Below are 13,069 nucleotides of genomic sequence, written 5' to 3'. Positions count from 1 at the left end.
CAGAAGAGTATTTTGCAAACTTCAATTACTACCCGTGCGTCCCGTTGACCAAACGCATTGTAATTGCAAAGCCTACCAGGCTCACTCCCCAAATTTCGGGATTTGACACCGCTTGTGTTCCTTTGCTAACTACCTACATTTAGAGTAAGTCACCTGTAAAGATCCTGTTAAGAAGTCTACTGCACGACGGAGGAATCTCGTTTCCCTTGTCATTCTGTAGCACAGGGCTTTAGTGATGTAACAGTTGTGTAGAACCAAAGCAACAGCCACCCACACCTAAAATGCTCAGCTTTGTTTTGTCGTTCACTGTCTTTATAGAGTTTATCGTCATCCCCTCCACTTGCAAGTCCTAGCATCTTCCTACACCACTGTGAAATGTAGTTAATGAGGTGAATGTGTGTGTGTGTGTCGGATTTGCTTGCACGTTAGTACTTAACTACTCGCAGACCCGTTCTTTCTATGACTAATCCTTTTCCAAGCCACTTCTTGTAACAATGAAATAACTGCCACAAATTTCTGTTTTAATTTGTGTGCACGTGAGGCTAATACATAGGTCAAAGGTAGTGCCACCAAGTCTCGTGTCTTTTGTGACAAGGGAAGTAATTGTAGATAAAAGTAACAGTGTGGTGCACAAGCGTTCGAGTGAACTTGGATTAAGAAAGTACTACAGTTGAAAGTAAATATTGAATAAGCTTCTTGCATTTTCATTGTTATAATGAGCCCAATATCAGACGTTAAATAATTTTATAATATAATTTTTGTGATCATAATACAGATGGATGCTTTTTTGCATGCACACATGTTATTTGCGCAACCATTTTGTTTTGCTATGTTATGCATCAAATGTAAAAAAAATTTGAATTTAAAAACGGAAGTAATAAATTGAGATATAGACATATCGTTAATCGTTTAAATCACTGACTTTCTCCTGGAAATTAAAAAAAAAACAACAACTTGATCGAGTCCGTCTAATAGGTATTAATCTGCGGAGGAGTCCTGGAGAAAAGATTACACTTATAGAAGCAATAGAACTAAAGTTAAAGCTAGAACCTTAACTAATGCAGGTCGCCGTAATTCTAGAGAGTTTTTCTTGGTAAATACGATTAAAGAAAAAACATTAGTGTCATACCGTAACATGTTTAGATTGTCAAAGAGATGTTATGTAGCTAGTCTACGAGACGTCTTTATATAAGTGTACTTCTCTTCTACCGCCTGATCTACAGTCTAGTCCCATTCTACTGTCATAGTTAGTTTTCAAATAAATAAACTTAGTGCTTCTCGAGCATTTTTTTCTTGAAGACAGAAAGGAACCTTAAAAACCTTGTACTTCTACTTAGTCCTCAACTTATTATAAGGGCAAAACCTTCCTATCAAACAAAAGTTTTCTACTACAGAAAAAAATATAATAGCTTTTCAAACGTAAGGAGTATTATTCCATACCTGTTAAATCCTAACATCCTGCAGGCTACCAAGGCCTCTTCCTGTCCAAATCCAATGCCACACACTGTGCTCCAAGTTCCATCGTACAATATCTCTAGACGTCCTGCGTCTGCTGTGCCACCAACTACACGAGCTGACATCTGCTGAGCTGAAACTGAACGAGTTAATAATACACTGAATTAATACCATGCGCTAAGCTGTTTATTATTATATAGACAAGGTTTGACTGTAAATGCTTTAGTTTTAACGCAATGGTGAAGTCTTTTAGTCGCTGCGTTTATTCGGGTATCCACGACAACGGGTAATAGTAGATTAGAATGTACATGCCTGTTGAGTACTAGTATAGTTCCTACCCTCTACCTGACTATTTAGTCGCAGTTTTAATCTTTTAATCCAATAATATCAATGTCACTAACTCTTTAAAAGAAAAAAAATTTTGCAGCTGTCATAAAAGAAGCTGCACTACAAACAAAGACAAAGTACTTTTCTAGAGGTGACACGTTAACGCATCACTCACTATTCTTAATATCCTTTAGGATTTTATTCACAGCAGGTAAGCTTTCATCAAATTATCATGAATTCAAATAGCATAATAAATAGACTATTAAAAGGAAAAATATTAAACTGCTTTAAAGATACTTAAGAAAGTTCTTGTAAACAAAAGAGAAATGCATGTAACAGACTACATTGGAACATTGCAAATAGAAAACAATAAGAGATTATTATCCATGGAAATCAGGTTAAGAGAACGGGCAAAAGCCAGACACTTGTTAATATCTAATATACAAGGAACATCAAAATAGGAATACTAAGAGCCATTGCCTTTTACAGCCCGAAACATTTAACACGTGCAGGTTACAATAAAATGATCTTATTGACAAACAACTAATCCATTATTTTATGTGCGGCACTACTTACCCACACTGGGCACCAGGAGAACAGAGATCCAGTAAACACTGACGGCCCTGTACATCATGATGCTGGGTGTCGATATGTTAAAGCTGATCGTGTGTCTGACTGACAAGACACTGGACAAACATCGCAGTGCGACACGTCGACGAGGAAGTAACTAACGGTGAGCCTTTTCATTGGCTGACGATCAGGGCCGGCGCTAGGCTGTGTTGCGCCCTAGGCGAAAGAAAAATTCTGCGCCCCCCCCCCCCCCCACCTCACAAAAAGTGAACCATGTTATATCATTTGTTTTGCAATTTATTTAGTCCTATTCATGAAATTGATGCTTAAAACCTCACTTTCCTTGTTTTTTGTTGTGCAAAACGAGTTATCAGTTCCTTCAGATTGAGTGCATTTGCCAAGTCATGCTCAATAGATATGGTGGCCAGCCCAGTCAGTCTCTCTTGCAACATTGTTGATCTCGTATAGTTTTTAATTAACTTTAATTTTGAGAAACTTCGTTCTGCACTGGCAACAGAAATTGGAAGGGTCAATAAAATTCTGAGAGAGACTACAACATTCGGCACAATATCAAATAGCTTATGTTGGATTATGAATATTAAGACTTCTTTGGGGTTCATGTTAGGGTTGGGAAGTCTTCTATCCACAACCTGTCATTCAGAACAGAGTTCCTCCGCGTCAATGTCTTTGCTGTCTCTGTGCATTAGTGCCTTTGCCAAGACCTCACAAGATAGTAGAATGTCCTTCCTTGGTTTTTCAGAAATGCTTTGGATATCATAAAGAAATCCAAATAATGCACTGTGCTCCTGAATCTGTTTAAATCTGTCTTCAATGGACGCAGTTCAAACAAGAAAGCTAGGCTTAAATATCACCAGTAATGATTGCGGCGGACTGTCTCAGAACTCAACGCGATTGTGATGTGACAAAGACCACAAGACTGTAACGGACCCGTTTGTGCAATGAACAGTTTTGCAAAAAGTTACAGCACCGCTATCGCAACCCGTTGCATCCACACAATCAAAATAAGCACTATAAGAAATAAGGAAATGAAATTAATGTAAAGAAAGACATAAATCGTGTTAATAAAATATATACAGCTATGTCACAGTGTATAAAATTCATGCGAACTTATCTTTACAAACTCTCATGAAGTGGCTGTAGGACAGCAGCACTGTTCAGTCTGGCACGGCTAAATGCAGTTCACAACCTTTACTGACTCAGCTGTGGAAGGATGATAGCTCCAAGCACCCGAACAGACGATTACAAAGTCAATTCAAACAGCAGCACGAGATGTCTGCAGCCGCTCAGAAAAGGTTTTCACATCGTCCAGTGGGTTTTAAGTTCAAAGTTACAACTACCTCTTCCCCACTCTGGCTGTCCAGCCCTGGTAATGTGATCTGACTTTCTTTAAAGTGGTAGAGATTTATCTCTACCCTTCTCCACCACCCCACTGAGGACCTTTCAATCTTTCTCTCATCTCTCTTTCTCATCTCACGGACAACTATCAAGTAACATCGCACCACCTTCTTTGTCCAGTCTTCTAGTCTGATCCGACTGGTCATTAACTGTGACAGATTTATCGCTACCTGTGGGCCTGTCCACCTATAGCACCTCCATCGGCAAGTGCTTTCAATGGTTCTCTTCTTTCTCACCTTACAGACAAACTAACAAGTAAAAGCGAACTGACTACATGTTTGCTGCTTAAAAATAGTAGAAAAGTGGTTTTCTACAAGAACTCATTACGACCAGAGGCGTTAGAACCCAGAAGTGTCAAAGAATGGCTTATTAAAATTAAATCTTTTTCGAGAATTTGCTGTCAGATTTGATTAATAACTTATAAGTAAGAACTACTTTTTGTCAAGAAAAAGTACGTCTGTTTTTCAATTGCAGGCATGCATCAAACACACATGGATGCTTGCGTGCCTCCCAAATCAGACCTACACTTATGAGTAGGGGATTTCAAACACTGGTGTAAAAGGTTTTATGGAGTGCACACTAATGGAGACAAGAAATCTGTAGCACCTTGCTCTGGTCTTAGTTTGGTGTGTGGTCTAAAACTCAAGCTGATCACAGCTTCCAGCCTCTAGACCACCCTGATAGCAGCTACTTTGTTCCCATCCAAAGTCACACCACAGTCACACCTCACAGGTGGGCGGGGAGCAAGGTCTGTCAAGAGAGAGTCTTCTGGACGCTAACAATGCAAAGTTGTAAATCAGCGGTTCTCAACCTTTTACATGTGGCGACCCCCCTGACGAACACCGGTACGTCCGCGACCCCCTTAGCCAGCTAGGTCGGTGGAAGAGCGGGGGTGGGGGTGGGGGTGGGGAGCCTTAGCTAACCTCGAACGCCGCGTCGAGGAAATCAACAACGGAAGAACAAAGTTCGTATCTGCAAGAAGTATAACTGTTAATGAAATTTTACTAAAGCAAATTCTGTGGTGCTAATAAATATTATTTTATTGGACACTCACTTTGATTAATGAGAAGGTTGAGCCTGCTTGCTGTTGCACAGAGAAGCGAACCTGTGTGCGATGTTCGTACCCACTGCTATTCGCAGCTCAGCCTCTGCGTCCACACGATTTCTGTATTTCGACTTCAGTGCTGCCAATGCTGAAAATCCTTGCTCACACACATACGAAGTTGAAAATGGCAGCAGAACTTTCATTGCTTTCTCAGAAAGGAGAGGATATTCACCGTTGATGCTAATCCAGAATGTTGGCACTGGTGTTGTTTGAAGACCATTTTCAGGGATTGGTCACTCGAAATGTCGATGAGCTTCTCTTCTTCTGTGGACAACCCGCTTGTGCTAGGATCAGCCAGAAATGGATTACGAATCCAATCGTATTTAGTCACATCAATTTCAGCGAAATAATGCTGAAACCTTTCTTGCAGTCCGCTTAGATGGGCAATAATTACATTCTTCACCTGATCAAGATTCAAGTTGTCAGCCTTGCACTTACACAAGCACGGAAACATATCAAAAATATTTTCTTGGAGTATCTTCTGCGTCCACAACGAAATGTTTCGGACGAAAGCATTCATCTTGTCAGTTGTTTGTAATATGGTGGTGTCCTTCCCTTGTCTGGTCATGGCCTTCTGTCAGGGACCTATAGAGTACTAGGACTGAGCACGTGCGAATGAAAGGGTGTGAATGATGGACGTTTCCTGAATGCGTGCCTTTTAGATGTTTTAAAAAAAAGAGAGGTGTGACTGGAGAGGGAGAGGGGAGTCAGCGATGAGAGATTGGGGAAGAGAGAGGGCAAAAGGTGAGAGGAGGGAGATTGGAGGCTTAATTGTTGAGAGGGGGATTGTGTTTTGAGTTTTGGAAGTGAGAAGTCACTGCATTGCCGAGACAGTGTACTTGAATAGGGAGAAGAGATTTGGAGTTTGATCGCCCTCACCACTCGGTTACACAATGTAAACTAATTTCACTAATACCAGTATAAGAAACTTTTTTAAAAAATGACCACCTTCGCGACCCCCTTGTAGGCACCTCGCGACCCCCCAGGGGGTCGCGCCCCACAGGTTGAGAACCGCTGTTGTAAATCATGGTGTCAGGGCAGCTCCCCAAACACAGTCCAGTGATCAACACTGCGTGGTGTCCAGCATAGGGTTAGGTGAAAACAAGAGAAGTATATAGACTGTAGGTCTTAGTACGCATTATCTCTTAATAACCAATTTCAAATATTCTGTCAATGGAGCATAACAACAAGCTAGCCATTCAAACTGTAGACAAACAGATGCACTCTTAGATAATTAAAATAAACATTACAAATTAACAACTAAATTAAGCGTAATACACCAAACGAACAGAAATTTAATAATTAATAAGAAAGTTAAATATTCACGACCATGAGTCACAACAGTAAGTACAAGACTATAGGCCATCAGTGTCAGTAAATAGATATGCTATAAACTTCAAATGGCTCTACCTTGATGTTTGTCTGCTAAAGACTTTAATACTCTTATTAACTAAGAACGCGTTCGTGACATTAGGTAAGTTCCTTCGGGTTGAAAGTTCGTAAGTGTAAACAATATTGAGCATAAAACAGTTGTCATAACCACAAAGAAACTCGCGTAGCAAACTCAAGTCAGTGTTGTTGTCCCTGATATCAGCTGCAGTGTTTTCAATGCATAAGTGTGGAACCTCTTCAATAGTAAGATAGAGGAAAGAAAGGTGAGCTTGGTATTAGTGGAATGCGGTCCGCACTGACCAGGCCCCATCCACCAACCCGCCCCTCCGCTGTCTATTCTCCGCCCTCTTCTTCCCCGCTGGTTAGCTGGTCACTTCAAGTGCGCCCTGTAATAATGGGTTTTCCTGTACTACATCACTACATGAACTGAGAAACTCGGTGGTGAAGTCAACCTACAAGCAGAGGAAAAGGTGCCTTCCACCAACGCCGCCCCTCTCAGCGCCCTTCCCCGCCCCTCTCCCGCCCTCTACTTGCCTGCCGGTTAGCTGGTCACTGCAGGTGCGCCCTGGGATAATGCAATAATGGGGTTTTCCTGTCATACATGTACTGAGAAACTAGCGTGGTGGTCAGTCTATAAGCAGAGGAAAAGTGTCCTGCTAATATCATTTTGTGAAAATGACATTTTTCCCTAAAATTATTCATTAAAAAAAAAAAGCAGGCCATTTTTTCCGCCCCCCTCGGTCGCTGCGCCCTAGGCGACTGCCTAGTTCGCCTAATAGGTAGAACCGGGCCTGCTGACGATCAGGTGACTAATTTTGATTGGATGGCTGAGTCTCTTTCCTTTTTTGGCGTGTGCTGGGTGCTAACTGTATTAGTCTAAGCAGGCCTTTTGTGTTTTGTATATCATATATGTTTTGTGGTAAGAGGTAATTATGTTTTGTAAGGCTAGTCCATAAGCAATATTTCTCACTGGCTAACGATCACGTGACTAATTTTGATTGGATGGCTGTCTCTTCTTTCCTCTTTTGGAGTATGCCAGGTGCCAAATGCATTAGTGCAAGCAAGCCTTGTGTTTCGTACACCAAATATAATTTGTTGTGACAGGTATTAATGTTTTTTGAAAGCTAGTCCATAAGCAATGTTTCAGATCTATTGGATATATAATTATGTACATTAGAGAATTATGATGGAGAAACCTTTCTCTTGACAAAACAAAGAACCACAAAATGGTCTATATTCAAAGGAAAAAATAATGAACAGCCCTTTAACTTATAGTTGTATTCTATATCTTTAACCAGATAATTTAAACGCAAATGAAGAGATTAATTAGGTCAAATGCTCAAAGACAGTAACTGTTTCCTTGTGAACAATGTATCGCCTGCTTACTTTAAGAACAAGTAAAAATACGGAAGACTTAAGTATCAAGGTGTAGAGAACTAGCGTTACTTCACTATATTGGTCAGCTTACTTGCTTACATTACAGGGATCTTACTCTTAAACCTTATCAACTCATTCATCTTAATCATTTTTTTCGTCAGGCACTTGAGGCGAAAACAAGGGATCTCCATCTGCTGCTGTTCCCCGGGGGCTGTCGTAAGTGAGAGGCCTCTACCATTGAGATACCTGTAGACTATTTACCTGTAGGTTTCTTTGGGCATCTCTCTAACCCAGCTATGTTCACCACATAATTCTTCTTCTATGGGATTGAGTCTTGAGCATGTGACTTGACTTCTGTATCTACTCTTAATGCTGAGGGTTCTGTCAGCTTGTCGTTGTACATGACCTGGCAGACAACATTTTTGTGAAGTGTTTTTCTCAGGCATAAATTTGTTCTGTATATCTGTGTGTGTAATTTTGCGCGGGTACAGAAGTCGTGTGGTGAGAGAGTGAGAGAAATATCTTTAATACCAGCTCGTAACAGTTTAAAACTGATATAAAAAAGTGGCTGAGCTCTCAGTGATGTTGTGTAGGACGCCCGTTAGTGTCAAGGCTGTGGGTCTGCAGCACGAGACGAGGTCACTGACTCTAGTGATGCTGTCCTACGAGCTCCCTGTTGCACACAGACACACGGGAAAATGTTTCTTCCATTCCATGAACTGTCAAGCACTTACCAGATCGTGAAAATTTTATTTACGGAAAGCGTTTTAATAATTGTACATCAAGTAGAGGAGAATCATCTGTCGATCAACACAAATCCAGATTAAATTGTTTACACTTTGCTTTATTCTTTTTAACCGTTTTCTTTCCCATTGTATTTTTTATGTCAGTTCACCGGTTTTATTTGTTACAGGTTATTGTTTTCTTAGACATATAAATGTTCTGAATGACAGACTAGTTGCGAAGAAAAAAAAACAACATCCAAGTGTGAAGTAATGTACGATGATAGACCTAAGTATTTACAAAGTTGTACATCCCTAATCTTTTCTTCACTTCCTACAAATTTCGTTACAAAGAACTGTAAATGTATATTGTGTGCCTCTCCTTAATACTCTTGTGTCGGTGACTGTTCATGAGCAAAGACTGCAGACAACCTTCCTTGACGCTGAACTTAATTAACAACAGTGTTGACCTTCCCTTGTGACATCAGTGTCCAGTCGCGCTGTCCATATTCGAGGTCAGTACAATAAACTTTTTTTTTACTATGAAAGTGTTTGTTTTTATTAAGAACATATCAACAGTTTTCAAATGGTATATAAAATAGTCAGAATGGCAGACAATTCTTTAGAGCTGTTGTCTGACTTGTTAGACGCAAAAGTGAACACGGATGTAGATAAAACATCGCGAGGCCTAGAGATGAAAAGATCAAAACCAAGCAAAATGAAAATGTTTGCGCACTTAGTCAAGATGAAAGGTGCCTTTCGGAAGTCAACACTCATCAGTACTTCACAAGAGAGGACCAAGAGATGCGACAACAGATGTTGTGAAGTTTCTCTAAGATATTAATTCCTACAGCAATTATGTGTGTGTGTGTGCGCGCGCTATTTCTCAAATTGTGCGGTTTGTTGTCTAAAGCAGAAATGTCAAACACACGGCCCGGAACTGCACAGACATTTCAGCCTCACATGGTAAAAATTCTCACTAAAACGAGGTGTCGAACCTCAAAGTAAAAAGCTGAAAATAGTCGCAAATAAATGTTTGTTTTTAAAAGTGGTCATCTTTGTAGAAAATATTTGTTGGTGTTGCATACAATTCTGTTGCCATTTCGAAACTATTTTTTTCTTTTGTGAAACTACTTTATTACCTTTCATTCATGAATGTGGTTAGCTGCTAAACCTTTTTACGGACATTGTATGTTTTTAACTTGAACAAACAGAGATATTTTGCGAAAAAAAGTTATTAAATCACTTTAATTATTTGTAGTGTGTGGCGTTTGACCCATGTGACCCTCAGTTTGATGTGCTTCTCTAGAAAGTTCTTTGTCTGCATGTCTTAGCCAGCAAACACAGATGTTGGTGACCTTCATCAAGATGAGTGCTGGCGATCGGAAAGAAACACTCATCAGTTCTTAACAACTGGAGATGCGAACACAGATGTAGCGCGAACATGGAGTGGCTTGCTTCGTGAAAAATTGATAGTGCAATGTGTGTGTGTGTGTGTGTGTGTGTGTTTGTATGGGTGTGTGCGTGTTTTCTTTCTTAAATGTTTATTCTGTTGCTTACAGCGTTATCTATCTCCATGTTTTAAGTAAAAAAATGTATGGCGCGCATCAACAATAAACCATGAACAAATAATATTAAGTGTTGGTATGTATCTGTAATGATATAAATACTCACCACTATGTTTGTTTTAATAAATGCTATCTGAAAGTTTTTATGTTAATTAATCTGTTCTCTGTTAGTCCATGCTAGAGGACAAAGATTCCCTAGGACAATTTTAAATAGCATTTACTGATTTTGTTACTTTTAGTTGGGTGAGCTAATATAATTTTTTACATTGTATTCTTGTGCACATCAGACCTTGGAATCAGCACATACATAAATGTGACCCTCCACGACAAAATGAGTCTTCAGTCGGAAATTTTAGATTTTCCAAATTGCATATTATTTAAAAAGTACAGAGTCTGAACTTTCTTTTGATACAAAAAGTGTTCTTCTTGTCTTAAAATTGAATGAGTTATAAACGTTTGAAGTGTGAAAGTACGATGGCGGCCATTTTGAGAAAATCGGGTTCAAAGATTAGAGTCGAGATGGCCGACCAGGTTTGTTTTCTCCTAAATCTTTTGATCGGTTAGTATTTGAATCGTTCTTTGATGAAGTAAGACATACAGACTCTGGGTTTTCTTATAAGGGACACTGGGGTTATGACAGGGAAACAGTATCTAGAAAGCGTTTGAATTTCTTCATTTTTCTGCAGGAATCGGTACGGATCACAGTAGGGTACTCAATTAAACGTATTTTGAGTCATTTCCGTGACAAATTTACGGTCTCTTACACAATAAGGACATTGTCAGAACTTGGTATAAATAAGACAACATTCAATTTTAAATGATGACAAACGTGTTTTAATTTTATCTGAAATTTGTTTTAATGGTTAACTGTACTGAACAGCCTTTGTGACTTGGACTCTGATGGCAGACACATCGCAGGAACTGTAAATTCAAGCCAAAAAAAAAAAAAAAAAACAAATTGTGACCTCCATCAAGATAAGCGCTGGCTGTCGGAAGACCGCACTCATCAGTACTTGACAACAAGAGAAGACCTAGAGATGTGAACACAGATGTAATGAACTGTTTTTCGCTCTGGCATAAATTAGAAGTGCAATTGTCTGTCTCTGTGTGTGTCTGTGCACGTGCGCGTTTGCCTTTCAAAACAATTGTTTAGAAAAAAAACCATTTTAAGATGCTGAATAAAGTCAGCAACAGTATTGAAAAAAAAGCACTGAGTACATGGCATGTAAGACTTCTTCTTTGTTTTTTGTTTCTTGGGGGGCGTGGGGCTGGCGACATAAAAGTGTGCAGCTGCAGAGGTAGCGAAAGGCCTGTAGTAGCATTTAAACTTTATTTTATACACGGTACTGACAATAGTTTAGTGGATCTTGTATCGTGAAAGTGAGATTTCTATATTTTTCTGACGACGATAAAGGTTATCATCATCAGCTTCGTCGTCGCCACCGTTTTCACTGTCATCGTCATATCATTACCAGCCATAAAACGCGTTCTCTCAATTGTCTATGTTAAAGAACTTGCTTAACCCTGTTTTAAGAAGATAATAATTGTCCGATATTTTTTTCTATAGAAAATTTCCTGATAAGTGTACAACAGTCTTTATTAAATGACAAGAAAGACAAATTGAATAATAACTATCGTTTTTTTTAATTTTTTGCTTTTTTGTGTAAATACATTTTGCACTGTTAATGTGATATCGTCACAATCAAAAGACTTTATCATATCACTAAATATTAGAAGATTTTTTGATTTTAATGACAATTAGAAGAGTCTAATTACGATATCTGACATTTAGCTAATAGACATAAACTTGGTCACAAGGTATTATTGTCATTTGAGCAAAAGTTAGCCAAGTCCTCAAGATGTTTTACGTTCCCAGGATCAGGTTGGTTCCGAGATGAAATCCACCCTTACTCTGGTAATGGTAGCTCAAGAAGATGACCTCCTCCGCGTGTCTTATGTTGTCTACAGGCACGAGCCTCATCACGTCCATGTTGGTCGACCTCGACAGATTTTCTGTCGCTCACTTTTCTGAAAAGACCCAATCGAATTTCTCGGCAATTTTTATGTCAAAGGTACCCTTACTGTTTTTGTTGTACACCTTATCGCTGGACGCATGTATATAATCAACGGTCGATGACCTTTCACAACTATATTTTTTGGGAACATTTACATATCATAATCATACGTACGCACACAAAGACAAAAACATACACTACTAGACTCATAAACTAACACATAAATCTATAAACATCAGATCGCTTTTTTTATCATACAAACAAATATTTAGAAGCACATAATACCAAAACATATAGAAAAATGTAAACATGGTACTTAAGTCTTTTACAGGAGACCATGTAATGTTGGCACTCTGTGCTGTAGGGAAGGTGCAGGGTCACAACTCTCCGTTGGCCTAAAGATGTGGACCTGATTACCTGAAGATGGGAAGAGAAAGTGTATGCCCCATAAAGCGTCTGCGATCTCGTTTGTGATACAATGTTTGCTTAGATATTGCAGAAAAAATCATTTAATGAGACACTTTTAGGAACATTTAGCTTACAACACTAGAAGACTTCATGTTTGTGTTTTACCTGGCGCGTTACATGGAGCCGCGCACAATAAAATTTAAACCTTGATAAAAAAAAAGTTTATTGATAACAAAACCGCAATAACATATCAACTCGTTCAATGTTTTATTAGATAAAAAATATTAGATATTTACAGAGAAAAAAACACAGGGGTGCGTGTATATAGATATACTTTTTTTTTAAAATAAACGTTTAGCTATAAATTTTAATATAACAAAACTGTATCAGATTGCTGTTTACATTCTTCTCACAGTTTCACGTCATGAAAAGATCAAAACATTCGCGAGACTGTGGGGGATAGTGTTAGTTCAGAGATATAATCCGGTACTTATGCAAATTTGTTAACATTTATTGTATTTGTGGTATCTAGCTTTTTTATAAATGCTTTTTACAACTAATTTAGGAACCGTTCAAGACTAGTTACGATATTTTTTATTTTTCTATGCATGGACGAAAAATCAATGTTGTCTCATTAATTATTACTATAAAATTTTGTTTTACCACATAAGTCAATTTTAACTTATTACACTACTTTAGGATTTTGGAACACGA

At 38.8% G+C, this 13,069-nt stretch overlaps 1 protein-coding gene across 1 annotated transcript in view; it reads right to left on the bottom strand.

The window, feature by feature from the left end:
• The window catches only part of LOC112569199 (deleted in malignant brain tumors 1 protein-like), a 54,910-nt gene that overhangs the window by 16,026 nt on the left and 25,815 nt on the right, over window positions 1–13,069 (bottom strand). Inside the window, exon 8 of the mRNA XM_025246925.1 lies at window positions 1,441–1,588. Within this exon, the coding sequence (XP_025102710.1) occupies window positions 1,441–1,588 (148 nt within the window). The remainder of the gene's footprint in view (window positions 1–1,440; window positions 1,589–13,069) is intronic.

Source organism: Pomacea canaliculata, linkage group LG7 (assembly GCF_003073045.1).
Source record: "Pomacea canaliculata isolate SZHN2017 linkage group LG7, ASM307304v1, whole genome shotgun sequence".
Classification (NCBI taxonomy): domain Eukaryota; kingdom Metazoa; phylum Mollusca; class Gastropoda; order Architaenioglossa; family Ampullariidae; genus Pomacea; species Pomacea canaliculata.
Note: the sequence above shows the minus strand (reverse complement) of the source record. Positions and strands in the feature narration are given on the sequence as shown.